This window comes from Oncorhynchus keta, chromosome 4 (assembly GCF_023373465.1).
Source record: "Oncorhynchus keta strain PuntledgeMale-10-30-2019 chromosome 4, Oket_V2, whole genome shotgun sequence".
Taxonomy (NCBI): Eukaryota; Metazoa; Chordata; class Actinopteri; order Salmoniformes; family Salmonidae; genus Oncorhynchus; species Oncorhynchus keta.
The window spans coordinates 50,786,266-50,807,743 of record NC_068424.1 but is presented as its reverse complement, the minus strand read 5'-3'; the positions used below and the strand labels follow the sequence as shown (position 1 = coordinate 50,807,743).

The 21,478-nt window shown below is 39.6% G+C and overlaps 2 protein-coding genes across 6 annotated transcripts in view; one reads left to right on the top strand and one right to left on the bottom strand.

Moving 5' to 3' along the window:
• Nucleotides 1-880: 880 nt before the first annotated feature.
• The window catches only part of LOC118377058 (zinc finger protein ZIC 4-like), a 122,855-nt gene continuing 102,257 nt past the window's right edge, over nucleotides 881-21,478 (bottom strand). For 2 of the 5 annotated variants that reach the window (XM_035763902.2, XM_035763894.2), the window contains 2 exons: nucleotides 4,436-5,179; nucleotides 881-2,185 (listed from right to left, as the gene is read on the bottom strand). In XM_035763902.2, coding sequence (XP_035619795.1) covers nucleotides 1,545-2,185; nucleotides 4,436-5,102 — 1,308 coding nt within the window. In that variant the 5' untranslated portion in view covers nucleotides 5,103-5,179 and the 3' untranslated portion in view covers nucleotides 881-1,544. Of the gene's footprint in view, nucleotides 2,186-4,435; nucleotides 5,607-13,609; nucleotides 13,716-21,478 lie in introns of those variants that run through there. The other 3 variants (XM_052509337.1, XM_052509334.1, XM_035763886.2) reach the window with 3 other exon arrangements.
• LOC118377075 (zinc finger protein ZIC 3-like) lies at nucleotides 14,772-19,757 on the top strand. Its single transcript, XM_035763916.2, has 3 exons — nucleotides 14,772-16,099; nucleotides 16,970-17,133; nucleotides 17,494-19,757. Exons 1-3 carry the CDS (start codon nucleotides 15,109-15,111, stop codon nucleotides 17,674-17,676), a joined length of 1,338 nt encoding a protein of 445 aa, XP_035619809.1. The 5' UTR covers nucleotides 14,772-15,108; the 3' UTR covers nucleotides 17,677-19,757.

The following is a 21,478-nucleotide window of genomic DNA, read 5'->3' as shown; positions in this document are numbered from 1 at the left end:
CCAGACAAACTTTACTGGAGGCAAATACGCACGTATTTGACATCAGTTGCTGCTTATCAAATAAAACCTGTCAACTGTCAAGAGCTCAAGCATTTGGTTTGAATGTTGATTAATGTCTTCATAAGTGTGCACTCCTAATAAGATTTTACAAATTCATGTACAGTATGGGCATGTGTATAACACATTGTGCAGCTCATGGTTGGCTATTTTAGTCGAACCAAGATTCTCAGAATTCAGCGTAGGCCTGTGCATAAACGCAATGAATTTCATAAAACGCCAATTCAATTCCAAGAAACCTGAAAGTGAATGCACGGATATCTAGCACAAATAAACAAAGGGCGTTGAGTCTGCGTCACTGTGGCACTAGCACATTTTCTTTGAGAATGCATTGGGTTTAATCACACACGGCCTGATCAAAGGGAATAGAGACACTTTAATGAAATATTGAATGCATAATTAATGTTACAGTATGTACAGTATAATTTTAATTAAACATTTTAATTCTTATCAAGGAGGCTGTGGATTGTGTTCTCAACTGATCCCGAAAAAAACGTATTTTACACAAAAATGCATAAAATATCCACACAGAAACAAAGAATGCAAGTGTATTCTGAGGAAGAATGGGGTGCAGGGGGAGAGGGGATCATACTGTAGGCTTCTCCACTCATCCTTCTTGGAAGAAAGCAAAACAGCTGAAAGCTGTATTGGCCTAATACACTGTCCTTTCATCTGATGTTTAACATTATATTTAACAAATGAGTGTAGTAGATCTTATAGTCAATATGTGTTTGAATTACATTACATTTGAATTACAAATCATAGGAATGCATAAATTGGTCCAATTGTTATTTGGCCTCAAAATTGAACTTGACGAGAAATAATAGGTTTTAATTCAGATTTTATTTCCAAGTACTGCCTTACATTGAACACGACATGGGTAATGCACTTTTCTATGCATTCCCACAATACAATACAGTAACATTCCATGAATACCCTGTCCTTTACATATGCTGGTTTAGCCTTCCAAGCAATAATACATGTATAGTTCCTTTTATAACACTTTTGCTACTATATTCACATATAGGCCATTTACACATAGACAATCCCGTTAAATCCATTTAGTTTCTTCATCCTATAGCAAGCATCATTCAAATGATAGGCAGCATTTGTATTTATGATGTCCTATTCTAATTCTCCAACAGGAGGGGGGACACACGTCACTGTAGCCTACACATGTGTTAAAACAGGCACGTTTCTTACACGTGACACAACTCAAGGCCCACCACACATAGACGCACGTAGTGTTCGTGCGTCACGGAACAGTTAAAGCTTGCCGTCACGCATTCTGCAACGCTGTGTATATATATATATATTAGCACGTTTTCAAAACTACGACACATAATGACTTCAACATGGCACATGTCTTTATGGCCTACAACATCAACCAAATACAATCAATAATATATAATCCAAGAATAGCAGATGTCATAACAAAAATAGGCCCACGTTTTGTAGGCCAACGTCACTCAGGCGACATGACTGACTCAAATGGATGATATGTCGTTATTACACTGCTTTGGTGAGAAAGAGTCCACGCCGCTGTGGCACGTATACCACCCATTGACAATACTTTTCTGAAAGGGTGAGGCAGTGTTAAATGTCCTGGAGCTCTGGGCGAAACTGTGGCCTGCTTGGTTGCATGGGTATTGGGTGGGCTCAGGTCTATAACCGCTCCTCTGGATCAACAATGGATCCAAGAGGCCATCTGACCTATGTGAGGAGTAGTCCAAACTGTTGTCGAATGTGTGATGGAAACGTGTCCTCATACTTGACTCGTTTCGAATCTCGGGGGATAGAGACTGTTGGGAGGAGGTGAGGGGTTGAGCGCGCGTCACGATGGTGGACGAGGCCGTTTCGCCTTGATCCGTTACTTCGGGTGACCTGGCCTCTGCAAGGTGCTCCCCGTCCCCTTCGCGCCCATCGCTGCGTTTCTCGCTGTAGTCCTTGCAGTGGAGCTTCATGTGCTTCCGGAGGGAACTTGGGTGGGTGTAACACTTCTCACACCCTCTGACCTTGCACATGTAGGGTTTATCACTGGAGTGCACGTGAGAATGCTTCTTTCTGTCGCTGCTGTTAGCAAACCTCCGATTGCAGCCCTCGAACTCACACTTAAAAGGTTTTTCACCTAAACGTGCAGAGAGAGAAATGACCGCTTGTTACGATATGGTGCCTAATGGGTTGTCAACCTCTGGGTTTGTAAACTCATCTAAACTTTGTTATACATTTGCACATAAACAAGACAGTGACGATCGAAATAATCAACATTTTATGTTTATGAGCAAGTGGTGTGTAGGCTATAGGCCTAATTCCAAAACTTTCCTAAAATGTTTATATTTGAAGTCCTGTCGATTTTAGTTTTGGGTGCATTTTTTTCCTGTGCAATGCCAATGTGCAATAACCATTCACGTGAATACCTACATTACAATGTTTCGTGTTTGAACACAATTGTGTTGTCTTACATAACCTTGGGTCTAATATTAACCTTAAACTAACTTCGACTGTAGGCCTAAACCCCGAATAACGTGTAGAATTGCACAAAGTGTAATGAACATTCAATGGAAACCGTGGGTTATATTATAAGACCCCCCCCCCCCCCCAAAAAAACATCTCAATTGACACTTCTGTCGAAAAGTTAACCTGTCGAGATATGATGATAATCATGAAGATTAATCAACATGGCAACAAGTGGAAGATATAATTCCCATAGAAGTTTACACTACCCGTGAAACTCTATTCATATCGTAAATTATTCATCCCAACAGTGAGACCAAGGCCGCAGTAAATAGGCCCATCATCTATCTCCCCAAGTCCTATTAATGTGCTAAAACTATGTTTGAACAATTCTGTCTTATATCCAGTTAAAAAGGCAGAAGATCACAAGTCATATTGCTACAGAGGAATGAGTATGTATAGGCCCAGTCTTCAAATTTCGATTAAGCCTATATGGCAAAATATGTTGAAACAGCATGGGTTTTATCATCTCAAAAAGTACCACCATTTTCTAATAAAATGTGTTTGACTATTTCTAGACGAACATTTATTGGAAATGTGATATGTTACTGTTTCCATACACGCATCTGCATGTACCATTCAATTAAATGGACACCATAATAATCATTCATTCGAAATACATTTTGGCACGTGCATTTTAACATCAATGTTTGCTATAACGTGGCTTGTGGCATGTATAATATTTAAGGGTTCTTACCATAAAGGTTTGCCACTGAGGATTTTTCTCATTGTGTTGATTTAGACAACTCTGGCCACCAACGACATAATTCTTAATTTATTTAAGTCCAAATTACATTTACCTTTAGGGAAGCATTTGACTCTTTTATTAAAAATATATATAAAAAAAGATCAACATAAACCGTGTTCAATTATCGACTAGCTAAATGTCAACTGCACTTTAACATTTAAATCCTGTTGATCTCTGTGAAACTTAGCAGAGATCAGACTACAAAGGCACTGTGTTGTCTATACCTCATAACCTACTTGGCATGTTGTGTTTTTCTACTACAGCGCTTCCAGCGTTGTTCCTGCGCCCGCGCAGAGAGGAGTCGTCCCTACTGGGCTGCAACTGTGCGAAGCGTAAAAGCTACGTCACTACTCTCCGGTGTCCCGGCATTCATTTATTTATTTATTAATTAAAGTGAATGAGTGGGAGAAGCACCCACATAACTGGGCCTGAACACTACTAGTTTGTATCTGTAGTACTACAGGTCTTCTGTCCCGCTATTAGCACTAGCTCATGCTTCTCTCCTGTACACGTACCCCCCCCCCCCCACCCCCCTACAACAATCACGACAGGCTGGCTATAAAGTCATCACAATATTACAGAAACTACACCCAGAACAACAGCACCACCAAAAACATAAATAATGACATCCACAGACAAAAATATAATCATCATCATCATCATCATCATAATAGGCTATGTACATTTTAATCATATACAATCTTGCATGGCAGACAGTGACCTATACTGTCATTCAAAACAATCAAAAGTTTGTTCAAATAATTGTTTTAGCTAGCTTTTTCTAATATGTTTGTGCACTATAAAATGCTACTATAATGCCATTATACTTAGGGAGATAAGTTTGAGTTTTATGACACAATCTAACTCTCACAATCGAACTATTTATATAATAATATAATTTGATAAAATACAAACATTTCGAATATATTTAAATTAGGTTATCAACATTTTCTCAGAGGGTAAATTTAGTCCCCCAAAAAGATAAAAGGTTTTGGCATGTTAAATGATTTGTTTTTTATGTATTTGACTAATTTTTATGTTAGCCTATTACTATTAATATTATTATTATTATTATCATTATTATTATTATTATAGTTGACACTCATAGTTACATACCTGTGTGTGTCCTCTTGTGAATCTTGAGGTTCTCTGATCTTGCAAAAACTTTTTCACAGCCGTGGAAAGGGCAGGGAAAGGGCTTTTCCCCTGTGTGGACTCTGACGTGATTCACCAACTTGTATTTCGCTTTGAAAGGCTTTCTGTCCCTCGGACAGTTCTCCCAGTGACACACGTATTGAGAGTGCTCTGGTCCTCCGACATGTTCCACTGTCACATGGGTGACAAGTTCATACATAGTCCCGAAAGTTCTGGCGCAGGGCTGCTTCCCAGCCCCCTCTTGGCTGTCACTCCACTTACACACAAGCTCATGCTTCAGGTTCTGTTTGGAGCACCTCAGGAAAGCGTCACCCACTCCACGTTGAATTGCCATGTTCAGCGGTTTGTAGAGACCCAGGAACTGAGAGACAAGTTGTTGGCTGTTTCCCCTGGGGCCGCTGATGCTCTGGCCGTAAGGGTGCGTCCGGGTGAGGAGGTCCCCAGGTAGACCCAACATCACTTGACCAGAGAGGTCTCGAGTCGCGTCGGAGGAGCCATGGGCCTGCTCGTGATAAGCGGTGAAAAAAGCGTGGCTTCTGCTATCTCTATAGCTAGGCAGGTCACGGTACCTTCCAATCCCGCCATGTTGGTTACTTCTTGATGCCAGTTGATCAGTGACGGGTGGCATGCCGGCTCCAGAACGATTGGCTCCAATGATGATGCCCCTAGGGCTGTGCTCTAACCGGTGGCTGGGGTATCCAGAGTCTGCAAAATGGGGAACCGAATGGTCAACATATGCACTGTACCTCGTCTCGGGATAGTCTCGCAAATTGTGCGAGGGGCAGAGCTTTAAGGAACTGCCAGTGGGGTGCCCTATGTGCTCCCCTGCCAAAGGTGGCAGCACCACGCTGGGTTCAGTATTGCTCTCCCCGGGGTTGACGCAAGAAAGAAGGCAGCCACTAAACCTCGACAGAGTTGTCATGTTTTGTTGTGAGTTTGCAAAATCAACCAAATCTGTGCTCAAGATTTACCTAGAAATATTGTTTCCATTTTCTTTGCTGTTTATCATCTGTATGTGAAATTCTTGGCCGTGAACTTCGCAGGAGCAAGAACCAGACTCAAGTTCGTTAAAGTTGGTGTGACTCCCATGCCGTTCACTTTGCCCTCTTGATTTGTGGCAATAACCGTGGTAGTAAAAATGCTTCGAAACAGGCCATGGTGCAATATAAAAGCACAGCAGGCAAATCTGCTTTAAAAAAATGGCGCTTTGGGATTGGTTGGAATGTGGTATGATTGACAGGCGCTGGGTTTGTTTTAAAAGGGACACGCAGGCGTTCACTGCACGACTCCGTTTTCAAATATCTCATAGAAAATGCTTTGAAATGTGCCGCGGTATAGGCTACACTGCCAAATATTGGTGTCTCTTTGACTCTAGGCGCCACATTACAACCGCCTATTTGTAAAAGTCTAACGTAAATGTCATAAATGTCTTCAAATGCTGGACATTTTTTGTGTGGAAGTCTAATAGACGATATTGAGATGCAATGTTAAAGTATCAAATGTCAGAACTTTTCATTTAATTCCATGTGTATTTTACTGGAAGGAATAGGTTAGAAAAATACATTCTAAGTTAAAGGTCCAATGCACCCGTTTTTATTTCAAAATCAAATAATTTCTGGGTAACAATTAAGTACCTTACTGTGTTTGTTTTAATATAAAATGGTAAAATGTTTTACAAAAATAGCATCTTAGCATAGAGCAATTTCTAAAGCAACATTTTTGCTAGGACTGTCTGGGAGTGGTCTTAGTGGGAAGGATAAAACTAGCTGTTATTGGCAGAGAGGTTTGGAACTCTCTTTGTTATTGGTCTATTAACTAATTTACCACCTGGTGATGTCACCAGACAGGCCAAAACTCCCACCGAAACAGCCTGAAATTTCAGGCGGTCTTTTCAGACATCTCTTACACTAAAAAGGCATTATCATAATTTTCACAATTTCACAGTATTATTCCAAACTCATAGTGTGGAAATATATATAAAACACAGAAAGATCACGTTTTTGACTGCACTGTGCCTTTACGTTTCCGTTTTTCAAAGTCCTGACCAAGTGGGGTAAGGCTGCAGACAAAAACAGGGTAAGGGTAAGCCCTATACCCTAAAAAGACCTAAATCAATCACATATCAATACATTTGGCGTACAACAACAACTATATTTAACTAAACAAAATAATTAAGCAACTTTAAAACATGGGTACATGAATGGTGGGGTACAAGCTTATATCCTCAAGGCAAAAGGGCAACAACACTATCAAAACAAACAGACAATATGCATACGGATTTTTCTAACTATTTTGGAGAGAAGAAACGTCAAAATGTATTTATTGATATTCGAATAGGCATACATTGACTTTCCAATGGCTTTCCATAAACCGCTCATTTCCTTCCATTATTGCCAGTCTACTTCTCAATTTCGCTGACAACTCTTACACACCGATTGGATTTTCTCACGTCGTGCTGCAGCACCTGTTTTAACGAGCATGTTTAGCAAAGTCAACCTTCTTCATATCTAGACACACAACTAAGTTCAACTGTAACTGCTGTCATAGCAATTCATATAGGCTATCCTAACGCCTTAAGGGTATGCACTCTGTCATGTCTTATGCATGTAGGCTACCATCATGGGAACAATATGTGATGTACAATTATTTGTAGATGTTCAAAATAAGTCCAATCTGTCACTTGTAAAAAATAAATTAAAAAGAACAGTGAAGAATATGACTATTGTGAAAAGTATCTCTCCAAAGGCTGCAGCGATACAACACAGGCTATGCAGCGATGCTGCAACAACTCATCTGTCTGGCAAACACATTTCAAACAGTAATTTATCCTGCCAAAGGATTAGAGTTGTATTTAGTGGGTTTAATTTGTAAATTATACAGGCCAATAAACCAATGTTCCCAAATTAATAGTCCATGCGTCTTCGTTTGTTTATAGTAGGCCTCTATTTTCCTTTAAGCCGTTTTGTGATTCGTTTTGATGCAGAGGTGCACATTGAATGTAGATTTAATTAGTCAACTATTATTTCTCAAGACTGTATTGTCCTCTAACTTTCAAAGTCCAGTTTCAACATTGTTGTTCTGACGTCACACTCAAGGGACTAGGCCCAGACAAAAGGAGTGAGAGGCCCACTTGACATAAAGTGCCGTAACATAGACAAACACCATTGGTCAAACTCGGTAATTATTGTAATGCATGCTCATGTTAGTCGGCCTTTAACCTGGCGCATTTCCGAACAAAAATGTAGAAAAACTTCACGTTTTAGTCACTAGCATAGTAATACGTAGCCTATGAAATAGTCTACAAGGGGGTTTCGAGGTTTTAGGGTATGTCTTCGTTCCTGAAATAAATTGTAAAAACAAAAAGTAGATCAACAAATCTGGTAAAAACTAACTTTTACGATCAGTTACGCCCCATTGCCACCTGTCTCTGCATCACCTTTCGTTGAGGCACACAATCTCTCAGATACGCTGTCTATTTATTGAATATTGACATTGCATATCGCCTGACTTCCTTATAATAATAGCAACATGCAACAAACGCATAAACAACCAGACATCTTTACATTGTGTGCTTGAACATTTCACGTAAACTTATCAATCCAAATATGTAGCTAGCCTATTTAAAGCCAAAATAACATTGGTGGTGCTTGGCGGTTTATGTCTGGTGTTTTGTGAAGAAGAAGAAGAACATTTATGCATAAAAATAGAAGCAAAATGAGTATAGACACTAAAATAAATAAATAAAACATTGCAGAGAAGTGATATAGGCTACTGTCAAAATGAAGTGAGTCATTCCAGCTTATGAAGTAGACAATTCTGCAGACTTGCTTAAAGCAGGATATTCATGTTTCCCTAATACACTATACACATGCACAATCCACATGAAGGCCTTTGTCATCAATAAACTGAAACATACTGCATAGTACAATATTTATTAGTGTGATTAAATGTAGTACAGTGGTAGCCTACAGATCATGTGCACATGTTATGGGGCAGTTGGAATGTTGATAGCCGTAGGATGTTAGTCGTTTTTCTTGAAAATGATTAGTTATATAGTACCCAGAAACGCAAAACTGTACAGTATGCATGTGTAATAGCTTTGACTGCGAACTCAAGACATACAGTTTACAGCTAAGTTGTGACAAATCAACACAAACAAGTAGTGTCACACTAATAATATTGATTGCATTCATTGTAGAATGATACATGTCAGGCTAACAGGCCTACATGAAATGATACACACGATCACAATCAAGTGTCTCACTTCACATTCAAGACACACAGCGATAGAATAGCAGAACCTGAGGTAAACAGTGGTTTATGAGGCCTGAGTTGTCGCCTATAGCCACAGCAGAATCAAAATGCACCCAGGCTTCAAAGATCACAAAAATGCTGTAAATGGTTGTTCGTCTAGAAGTATATATTATGAGGACAATATTATGACAGTAGTTGAATATCAGTGCAATAACCTAATGGATTTTACCTAGACTTAGCTCTATTTAGCTTTGTCAATGTGTCTGCGATGATCGGATACAGTTTAAAATGGCACCCATTGCCCATGTTAGAAAGGGCCCTCTGTTCAGCACACAGTAAATTGCACAGCATTGTTCATGACCTGTTATTACCTCGTCCTATATGGTAAATTAACAGGAATCATACCCAAATAAGTGACAAACAACTATGCTCAGGCTCTTTGTTACACTGTAATAGAGAGAAAAAAATGCACAGGAGCCATCGGGGACTTCATGTATTTGATATGCACCCATTTAAATTCAGCCAAGGTTGAAAAGAAGCACATGAAAAAGAACCTAGCAATATCAGTTCATAGGTCATCATTTTTGGTGATTTAGACCATTTTAACTCTCTGATAAATGGTAGAGTGTATCCGTGTATCCGCATGTGTGTGTAACCCTGTGTTTATCTGTGTGTGTGTATCTGCATGTGTATCCGTATGCATGTGTCTGTGTATGTCTGTGTGTGTCTCTGTGTGTATTCGTGTGTGTGTGTGTGTGTGTGTGTGTGTGTGTGTGTGTGTGTGTGTGTGTGTGTGTGTGTGTGTGTGTGTGTGTGTGTGTGTGTGTGTGTGTGTGTGTGTGTGTGTGTGTGTGTGTGTGTGAATAATGTGATAATGGATGAGACTATTCACTGGCACTGCACTCTTGTCATGACTTTATGAAATTTAGATGAATTAAGAGGTTTGGGGTGAGGCCATTTGCAGACAGATGTTCCAATACATCACAGCGAGGAGTCAATTAGTCATATTGATAAACCACATCAAAGATGTAATTAAAAAGCCAACAGAGAGTCAATGGTATATATCTTAAACTTGCAGTAGACTCACTTGTTCCAACCCATGAACTGACCACGAACACCAAAGATTGTACAGTTACTTCTTGAACTATCATGTTTGAAACGTGCCTTTCCAATATTAAAAGCTGAGTAGAACATGTCATTAGCAGTAGACGGGTTACAAACCCTGAAAGATGATGACTGATTAATACAAATAGGTGAATCTTTGAGCAAAGGGTGCATCTATGTAACTTCAAAACTAGTCCCCCAAAAATTGCAGGAAACAATTGAGGCACTCCATCCCACATAATGGCTAAGGCAGGAAGAAGATCCGGCAGATTTGTACTGTATTCCTCCTCCGTATCGTACATGACCTTTATGACCTTGGCTGCCTCTGAGTAGCAGAAGGGGTACTTGTGTCTTTAACATGGACAAACAGTGGTCAGGTGATATAATGTGTCCCAGATGGGACGGTAAACAAGTTACACAAAGCATACGAAACCACAAAGTTTCTAAGAGCTTCTCATTTCTTTCTAACCATAAACTACAGACAGAATCCCAAAATGGACCTTAGGTTAAGGTGTTTTAAATATGTATATGAGCACATGAACATGTATACCCATTTGTTATAGTCCCATGGGATATAGGCATTGTGTATTGTCCAATCTGTTCTAAGAAAAGATGTAGGGATCAGTTCAATTTTGACAAGTGAAATATGACCCTCTCTCTTGTTTTTTTTCGCTCCGCTGATTTTAGAGGTGAAAAGATAAGCCTTTCCCAGAAGCTGAGCACAAATCTATTCACAAAGTATATTTTAGACAATATTTTCCAATAACACCTTGTATCAAAACTTGCAACAGCTACTTATGTTTTCATAATCATACCCACATGCATACCTAAAACAAGATTGGTTGAAACATGAGTGCATCTATAATCCTACAAATATTGCAATCCATTACAAAAAGAACAATACATCGACACAACATAGCAGTAGCCCATTAATGTACTAGTGTATTAAACAGCATTTACCCATTTCATTCGAACGTCTTCATGTAGAGAATAAAAGACTAACTCAATTACTGTCGATCATGCAATAAATCATCTTTATCCTGTGATTCAATTCTGCAAGAGATTCAGTAGTTTTACAAATGTACACACACAAACACACATATGTATATATTCGATTAGGATTGAATTTGTTAACATCGATGGTGAATGAAATATAATATTTTTGTTTGGTGACTATTGGGTTAACTGTTGAGCAGGAAAGTTTCCTCAATAAACTTGTCGTGGGCTACTGCACGCGCGGCTTCAGCTCAGGCACCGCTACACCTCTGAGAGAGGCCCAGCCATGCTATTAATGTACAGGCATTGCACAAATACATCTACATTAACCTGGAACTTGAATAGTTTGTAAAATATTTCAAATGTGAGCTATCAAATCATTTGTTTACCATGTCCAGTATAGTTTTCATTGATTTTGTGTCGTAAACATCAATATAAATTACATATGAGTCCAGGTAAATTTGATAATATAGGTAGGTATATTTTCTGCAGGAACTTTGAATCGCAAGACTAATTAATTGTTCATTATAAAGGCAATGGTGTTATTATCAACTCAAGAGAGCGATTTGTATAGCTAAACAATAGTCTTTATAAATATTAGACTACCAGAACAGTGTTTCTGATAAGCTCATGCGCATGCTCAGGAGAAAAATTATGAGCTTGCAACCATCTACCAAAAATGATTTCCTCGCTAAAACTACATGAATTACCTTGGAAAATAGAACACTTAAGTAAGGCATAGCAAGCAATAAATAGGCATAAGTTATTTACAATTCAGATTGGGACATTCCACTATCTGTGGTTGATTGTTGAAAAAGTATCGGTGTACAATCATGAAGAGATAGCATATCAGTTTGTACTCAAGCAATCAAACGAAAGCAAAATAACTCTATTCATGACAGTTTCTACATTTTAAAAATGAGTGTTTGGCTGCACCATCAATGCAAACGAGGAGACGAGAATACATTTTGTCAGCAAAAAAACCCAAGATGTTATCCGTTCATCCAAATCAAAATGTTAGGCCTATACTGGCAATACAGACCGACAGTGTTGAGAAGCAATATATCGAGGGCAAAAGACACAGGCCTAGTTTTCAGTATCAGGACCTACTCCGTTATAATTGCAACAGAAACAACTTTAGGTACTCTTAAAAATTCTCCTCCTAATTTAATTTGTAGATAGGCAAAAGTGGTAGGTTACCTTTGCAGTCCTATTCAACAATTCTCTAAATATTTTTGTATACCAAAACAATTCATTATATTGTATAATCTTGGTGACATCTGAGAGGCCTACGCTTTGATAATTCTAAAAGGAGCGTCGGAGGTGATTGTATTTTAAAAAAAAAATTATATCGTGATAGTAAGTCCAGTATGTGATCTTCAGTTTGTTACATCAACATCGCAAAATGTGTTTTTCTTGTTTATATTACAACCAGATAGGTCATGGAAGGTGTTGTTGGACACTCAACTAGGCTATAGTATTTTCTAATAAGTTAATGTAATATAAATAAAGTAGCGTTTTATGTGGTGCTGTGGAAAGTTGTAGATAATGTAGATAATGCTCGCATCTGAATCAATGTACTCGTCTGAAATTCAAGAACATTCGAGTGTAGGCGTACCTGTAGGTGTTTTTTTTACATCACATTATGTGTTTGGCTCTCCTCGACGAGCAACAGTTGCTTTTGATTATTTGGTGAAGACAGTAACCTGTAACAACACACGAGGCCTTAGGAGGCCAAAGGTCGGTGAACCTATCTTGCCATAGTCTGAACTCCAAGACTCCTGATACTGCAGAAAAGTTGGTTGCTAATAGAATTGAATTGTGTGTTCCGTTGCAGAGACAAGTGTGCACGTGCTTCTCATCGTTAATAATTTTATAGTAACACCCTCACTGTGAACATACCACATATAATAACCTTACAGAGTCCTTTCGTTTCAACAAGTCAATAAAATATCGAAGAGGAAAAGTTAAGAAAACTTAACTGCCTGTCACTTGTGAAAGTTCAGAAAGGTCTCCATAAATCTCATGTTCTAAAGCTTCAAGGCTATTCACAGTTAACTCATGTGCTCCCTCTCTCACACAGTGTGTGTGTGTGTGTGTGTGTGTGTGTGTGTGTGTGTGTGTGTGTGTGTGTGTGTGTGTGTGTGTGTGTGTGTGTGTGTGTGTGTGTGTGTGTGTGTGTGTGTGTGTGTGTGTGTGTGTGTGTGAGAGAGAGAGAGAGATGAGAGAAACTAAAAGGGGTTTGTGTGTGTGAGTGTATGCGTGTGCGTGCGCGTGTGTGTGTGTGTGTGTGTGTGTGTGTGTGTGTGTGTGTGTGTGTGTGTGTGAGTGAGTGAGTGAGTGAGTGAGTGAGTGAGTGAGTGAGTGAGTGAGTGAGTGAGTGAGAGAGAGAGAGAGAGAGAGAGAGAGAGAGAGAGTGTGAGGAGGGAGGGAGGGAGCGCACGATAGAGAGGGGAATCATGCCATTTTCCGTTAAAAAAAATGTTGTTGTTGAGTTTAGGAACGCAGCTGAGATCTATCTGTTCTAGAAGAAGCACACACGTTTAACTTTGATGAAACAAGATGACTGATAGGAGTAAATGATGAACATGTATCTTAAAAAAGTTACCACAAAAAAAAGAAAAAGTTCTGAATATCATAAACAAGTGTCCCGAGCTGACTTTCAACGAAAGCACAGATTCACACACCCCCACAGCATCCGTACAATTACTCCACGGTTGCTTTCCTTCAAAAGAAAAGTAACCGTAACAATTTAAATATTACATAAATAAGAAAACTCACCTTGCAATTTAAAATACTTTTTCTCGAAGAGGAATATGTTGTGGGAATGATTGCGGGGAGGAGGGCGAAAGCAGACTGAAGGACTGATTTGAAGATTTTTCTCTTTTTCTTTTTTCAGATGTCTAAAATAAAGAATGTGAGCTCCTTCCTGGGACAGATTGAGGGGAAAGGGATGTGAAAGGATTGGAGTTATAAAGCGCCGCTTGAAGCACTCAACGCGTCTCTGAACTTGATCAGATTTTATGTGTCCTGCAGCGAGTCAGCGGCAACCCTGTGAAACTCGCTCAATGGCACGAATTTTTGGATAAGCAAAAAATCTCAGGATATTACAATTACTGCCATCTTTCTTTCTGTCTTTTATTCCTGCGTCTTACACCCAATAGAGCTTGGCAAAAAAACGACCCCCTCCTTTCTCAAGCGGCTTCAAGAAAGCCACATTTCGGATCTCTGCCAACTACATTCATGTTCTCAGTTAATAAGAGACTAAATGCTCAGATAAAAAGATAGATAAAAAGATAGATAAAAAGATAGATAGATAGATAGATAGATAGATAGATAGATAAACATTAACATTAGTAAACATTAATTATGTCGTGTTACACATGTATTTTTTTTAAAAACTATTCAGACATGTAGGCAGGCTATAACCAAACGTTTACAAAATGATGTCCCCACCAAAATGCACCAATTAAAGTGTTATGTTTTTGCATAGAAGCTGAATTGTGTTTGTTGGTAAAACAGCATGCTCGTGGTATGCCTGAATTCTTCAACATCGATAAAAAAGAAAGGCCTTGGTTTGGATAATGGTATACTTTTTCCTAATGTTGCGAGAACCCATTTTCAGTAACTTTGTTTCATTTCATAGCCTACGGGCATATCTACAACAAACATTTGCAATGACTATTGGCCTCTGGTTTAATATTTACAGTTTATAATGGTGTTAATCCAACTTCTGCAACAGTTTCTGCGTTATAAGACGGAAAATAAATAAGGCTCATGGTATTGAAGCGAGAGTGCTCCGATGCCTTACCTGAAAAATAATGCCTGCACGAACCAATCAAATTAAACCATTGAGACGAACTGCCATTTTCAATAGCAAACCGTGCCAATCAACAGACATCTAGCCAATTAACTCTCTTCTTTGGCGTCACGTGCCAAATGGGTAGCTGGGTTCTCATTGGGCGTCGTAGCACTGCCTCCCGAGTTCATTTATGTGCAGGGAGTGAGTGATTGACTTTATCAGTCCAAGGACATCATTCGTCTGGAAAGGGGGGGAAGTTTGATCCTCTTTCTCACGGATCCCAGTTACTGGAGTTTTTCTCCTCGCTCTGTAAGCGAAGGATTGTTTTTTTGGTGTTTTTACAGTAAAACAAATCTTATTCTACGTTTCAACGCACTGAAATCGGGTTCCCGTTATCCGCGGTTAGAGTGAGCTCCACTAACCTGGGGTTTCAGTTCATTTTTTCTTTTATTTCGTTTTCTAAGTTCGTTTGAGCCCAATGACTATGCTCCTTGACAGCGGTCCGCAGTTCCCATCGCTAGGAGTGGGGGGTTTCGGAACACCGCGGCACCATGAGATAGGGAACAGAGACCCCGGGTTGGGGCTCAATCCCTTCGCTGATTCATCCCACTCCGCAGCTTTCAAACTCAGCCCAGTGGCTCACGATATAACCTCCAGCCAGACTTCAGCTTTTACCCCGCAAGCCAGTGGATATGCTGCTGCCCTGGGACACCATCACAGCGGACAGGTGGGTTCGTACGGCGGGGGACCGTTCAATTCAACCCGGGACTTTCTATTCAGAAACCGTGGCGTTGGAGAGTCTGCTGCATCGAGTGCCCAGCATGGGATCTTTGCCGCTTCTGCTGGGAGCCTGCATGGACCTCCTGGAATCTCCGATAACCCTGGACATCTGTTGTTTTCAGGGCTCCACGACCAGGGCGTGAGCCACACTTCCCCAAGCGGACATGTAGTCAACAGTCAAATGCATCTTGGTTTACGCGGGGACATTTTTGGAAGACCCGATCCGTACCGTCCGGTCGCCAGCCCTCGGACGGACCCCTACGGCGCTCAGCTCCACAACTACAACCATCCAATGGGGCTGAATATGGGGATGAATGTGCCGACACACCACGGTCCTGGGGCCTTCTTTAGATACATGAGGCAACCCATAAAGCAAGAAATGTCCTGTAAATGGATAGATGAGAACCAGATGAACCGACCCAAAAAGACTTGCGAAAGGACTTTCAGCACAATGCACGAGATGGTGACGCATGTCTCCATGGAGCACGTTGGCGGCCCCGAGCAAAGTAACCACATTTGCTTCTGGGAGGATTGCCCGAGAGAGGGGAAATCATTTAAGGCCAAGTACAAACTTGTGAACCACATTCGAGTGCACACTGGAGAGAAACCATTCCCTTGTCCATTCCCTGGCTGTGGGAAAATTTTCGCCAGGTCGGAAAATTTGAAAATTCACAAACGAACACACACAGGTAATTACTTTCGTCAAGTTTGCTGACAAACAGCAGCTACACATTGTGCATGGGGAAAAGAATAGACCGAGGCAAATATTGTTGAGAGATTGTTGCATTTTATAGAGTAATCCAAGAACGAGTGAAGGCCGCAATTTGGTTTGTATTTTAGGATGGGATAAGAAATATGTTGGAACGGAAATAAAATAGGATTATACGCACTGAAAATGGCATTTGTTGAACGCTCGGGATAACCTAATTCACATCTCAATATCAAACGTGCATATGTTGAAGTTGTATTGTGTGGACATATTTCTCGATTGGAGATGCTATTCTTGCTCGCTATCAAGGTGTTGATCAAGTTACATTGTGTGTATTAAGGGAGAGACAGACACATACTTCCCCCAAACTAAGGTGTGAGCGAATTATCTTAACTAGGCCCACATTTAGACAGACACCCCTCAGTGTGGTTTTGTGAGTCTGGTCCGCTAGTCCTTGTTTACTAGGCTAGCCTATGTGCTACTCCATCCTATTCAAATCAGTGCAGCAGTGGGTTTTAACACTGTAGCCTATTTAAACACACTACGGCAAAGCACACAACAGTAATATCAAAGTCTATATACTACATCAAACATTCCTATAATAGCATTCACTGGTCCATATGTGTTGCCGTTGATGTGTAGCCTAACAAATGTAGGCCTATATTGAACATATCATGCTTGCTGTTGCTATTCACAGAGCACTATTGTTATTCACAGGGCAGACTTCATCGATGGTGAATCAAGCCAGCATCCCTATTATATCTTGCATAGGCAGGCCTATGTCGGGAGGGTAGGTTTATCAATCCACTGTGTACAGGGGTTAATGAATTGTGCTTATTCCATCTTGCAGGTGAGAAGCCGTTCAAGTGTGAATTCGACGGCTGCGACAGACGCTTCGCCAACAGCAGTGACAGGAAAAAGCACATGCACGTGCACACTTCGGATAAGCCTTACATCTGCAAAGTGTGCGACAAGTCCTACACGCACCCCAGCTCTCTCAGGAAACACATGAAGGTAATTAAACGTGTTCATTTCACCCTAAACACACAAACACAATACTCTCCCTACACCAAGGAATCAGCGCCCAAACAGTATCACGTTTTCTCTGCTATCTCACTGGTTTGGAATGTAATAGAATGCATATTTATTTCCCAAACATTAGGCTACTACTTGTGGGCTAAATTGGAGAAGGAAATAGCGCAGCAATGCATTAGAAATTTGATAGATCAAAGGGTAAGGTGTATTGACTTAAGCTGAGTTGACTCGTATTGAGTGTGTGCAACATATTCAACGTTAATTCTTCATGCTATAGGGCCTATAGACATACAAATATATCATAGCAACTCCTCTTGTTTTATTGTACTATTATTACAGGTACACGAGTCTCAAGGTTCTGAGTCGTCTCCAGCAGCAAGTTCTGGATATGAGTCGTCCACACCACCAGTTCTGGTATCAGCGAACACTGAAGACCCAACAAAAACACCACCGTCAGCCGTGCAAAACACGTCGGGGCACAGCGATGGACTGCCACCCAACTTTAATGAATGGTATGTTTGAAGTCATAACCAGGCTCTCAATGTGGACCAAGATTAAAAACTCACACCAAGGTGTACACAAAATTGGATTGGAGCAACACGAGGAGATGAGAGTAAGCCAGCAGTAGCAGGCCTCGTCCTTTCTCAGGATTGGGGTTTGACTTTTATTCCGAGTTCGAAGAAAACAAATAAATCATAAATAATGAAATAATACTTTCTAAGAATAAATAAAACGTTTTTTTCCCTTTTTTAGTTTACAGATATCAAATGATTATTTTATTTTTCATTTTATGTATTTTCTCAAAATTGTATTTAAAAAGAAAGAAAAAGGAATAATATTTCACGGTGTTTTATATAATGGTGACATACTACAGTCGCCTTTCAATTGATTGTTAAAACTTCAGACAGTCTTAAGAAACGTGCCAAAGTCTTTGTCTTGAACTTGAACAAAAAATAAATCATAAATAAATATATACTCGTGAATGTATTTCCTTGTTTGATGGGGTCGAATCTGTTGTCAATGTCAGTTTTCAGGTGGAGAAATGTGGTATTAGGTTACGATTGTTACCGTTGAATATAACGTTGCCTTTTGTTAATAACGTTGTAAATACATATCCATGCTGCCATATTTATCAATTTGTAATTTAATTATGGGTATAAGTTCTGAAACTTAAAGATATTTATGGAAATGTTTTCTAACAAGACTGTACAGATTTGGGTCATAACCATCTTAACATTGAACAAAGTGATCAACTCTAAAGCGCCAATATTGCGATTGTATCTTTTTTAAGCAATATATGTGTCTTATTTGGATCCAAGATATCATCTATATAAATATGATGAATTTGTCTATAATTTGTCTATATGATGCCCATTTTTCCATCACTTATTGTTTAGCTTGTGAGACCATTGATATGTGAATCATCAATTCTGTAAATCTGAATTGTTTTCAAGTGAGTTGACAAACTATATAAAACGGTTCTGTCCATATCCCTATAGTCAAATTAACTTTTTTTGTACATTTTACTTCGATAGAATCAGAGAATAGAGCTCAACTGTAGCATAATTTCAGTACACATTCGAACGATCCATCAGCTATTGCACCCGTCGCATTTACAGATGTTATACCTAGTTCATTCATGAATTCCAAGTATTTCAAATTCGGGTCAAATACCCAAACATATGAGCCAGTATGGCAGTCCTTTATAGTTCCAAAAATGTCTTTGTGCAAGTAGGCCTCTGTTAAAATGTGTGCATCGGCAACAATGGAACTGTCACAACACAGTATCTTCAAAATAAAAGTGTTTTTGTCTGTCAGCTTGCATTGTTTTAAATGTAATTATTCTGTGAAACTAAGCGTGTTATTTGTTATAAGTACTGTGGTGTTGCATATAGAGAAGTTTGATTACACATTTGCTTGTTTTGTGTGAATAAGCTGTCGAGAAAACATTTTTGTGTGAACAAAATTTAGTCTGGGAACACTAATAGATATATGTGGGTTGGGGAAAATATGTTCAGTGGCACAAAGAGTTACAGCATTGCATTGTAACCTATTTTCAAGAATTGAATCTTATGCATACCACAAAATATATTGTGCTTATGAGAACGATTTCAGACCACCAGCACTACAAAATGTAAAAACAGTACCTCGTAAGTGACAGTGATAAATAAAATACGTTTATTTAAATAATTTAAGGAATATATGTTTTATATACTATTTTCTATACATCAATTTAAAAGAAACACTTTTTTCTTATTCCCACAACCCGTATGCCCCATGTCCTGTCAAAGCAAATTTTTTGATGTATAAACGCAGCTAGAATGTGATGTTGTAACACTTTCTGGGAGAAATGGGTCACGCACCAAGTTATTCCTGAAAAGCAAAATGTTTTACTGATGAACTGTGTCACTGTGCCACAATCGAGGCAAACGATGATACAACAGCGAGCCTATTTGTTATTTAGCGGAAAGAGGCAAAGGTTCCTTATACTTTTTAAAGTAGGCTATTGTTTGTTGGTTTGTTTGTTTTACCAACTATTTATGAAGAAATGTGAACATACATTTTGACTGAAATAAAATAAATAAAAAAGTAACAGACTGCGACGTTTATCATTCTTTGTCATTGTTGTATTACTCTCGGCTAAGATCATATATACATTTGATTTGTCTTCGAGTCAGTGAGACTCGGCACTTTACTTGAACTTGACACTGAGGAAGGCGCCATCTTAGCATCTTGTTTCTGGGGCGATAGAAGGACAGGAAAAGTTACCGACTGTAGCCTTGGTGCTTTTTAAAAGAAGGTGCAATTGGGGGAAACATTCGCCTGTGGGTATGAAAGTGCCACTTAAATGGGATCACAACGTGAGAACTATCAAACTAGCAACTACTAAAAAGTAAGCCAAGAGAGTGAGTCAAATGAGGACATAAGCTGGCGCGAAAGTATCGTCATACAGCATGCTAGTCAGGCTGCCAAATGTAATCACAACACTATATCCTTCGGTTTACGCGTGCATTTGCTGAGTGCTGCTGACCGTTGACAATGTATGTATGGCCCACTACAGCGAGAAAAAGTTTGAAAAACCTTGTAGTAGTTTATAAACTGAGGAGTCTCATCAAATATGAATTGTATGTTGGCTACTTCGCAAATATTAAATCATATAGGCTATCAAACTAAAATGAATGAAAATAAGTAATCATGCTAAACAACTTTATTTGCATTAATCAAAACCCTTGAAACAAAATGTGTTTACCAACTGGTAGGCTAACGTCTGCATTTTCATCTTCAGTAATAATGCGGGAAGCCTATTGTGTTTGAATCGTGATTTAACTTGTGATGATTGTAGGCTATAATTGTAAATGAATGTTGTTTGCTATAAAACGTATTTACTGCGCACTATTTGGGGCCCAACCCCCACAGAATCTACCCCAATTCGAGGCCTGCCCTACCCCCCATCTTCAAATATAAACAGATTTAACAATTTATTCAAATTCCGTTTTCCCTCCTCTTGCGCAAGCGCACTTTTGTATTTCACAAGGACATGTTTTTCCCTTACCCGTGCAGTTCAAGTTCTTTCTAGCGGACCCCATGACGTCAAAAAATGGGACAGGCTTTCCCTGCAAGTAGCTCTGTGAAACAGAACGCTCACGAAAGCTGAACCACGCATTTATGACGATGATGATGGCATAACGGAAGAATAGCCTAACTCATACCTTATGCAGGCAAATATAACCGAATAGAACCCGATAACTCCAAACAGAATCGTGTTTTGAGATGATGAGAAAACGGGGTGTAACCAAAAGAAAAACATGAAAGGCTCCTTTATGAGGACTCTCAATGGGATTAGAAAGCACTGGCAGTCACGTGGTAGGAGATGTGTAGCGTTTGTCTGACAGTGTTGTTTGTGAATACAGTAGTAGGCTCTATGTATTTGAATAGCAATAATATGAAGTGTTCATTCATTTCGACATATGGACGGGGATATATTTGGAACCACATAACAGCACGGCGCACACAATCTCTCCACGACTCTCGCGCTCACAGTCACAGATGAGCTCACATCACATTGGGAGTAGCCTAGTCATTTTGAAGAACTATCCTGGTCATAATGGGGAAACAACAAACTGGCAAAGTCTGCATAAACTGTTACGATATTATTCATTGAAAACTAAACCAACCCACCCCTTAGCCTTCCTCCACCAATCTCACTCTCATAGCATGTGCTGGCTAAGCGCAGAAGCACCGTCTGTAAGAGGATAAACCGATACAAGCAGGTTCCAAACGCTTTTTGTCACGCAACCGAGTTTGTGATCTTAATAAACTCGCT

Excerpts from the sequence above, each read along its gene's own strand:
- LOC118377075 (XM_035763916.2), top strand. The coding sequence starts at position 15,109 with ATGACTATGCTCCTTGACAGCGGTCCGCAGTTCCCATCGCTAGGAGTG. Across the intron at positions 16,100-16,969 it reads TCACAAACGAACACACACAG|GTGAGAAGCCGTTCAAGTGT; the intron begins GTAATTACTTTC and ends TCCATCTTGCAG. Across the intron at positions 17,134-17,493 it reads CTCTCAGGAAACACATGAAG|GTACACGAGTCTCAAGGTTC; the intron begins GTAATTAAACGT and ends CTATTATTACAG.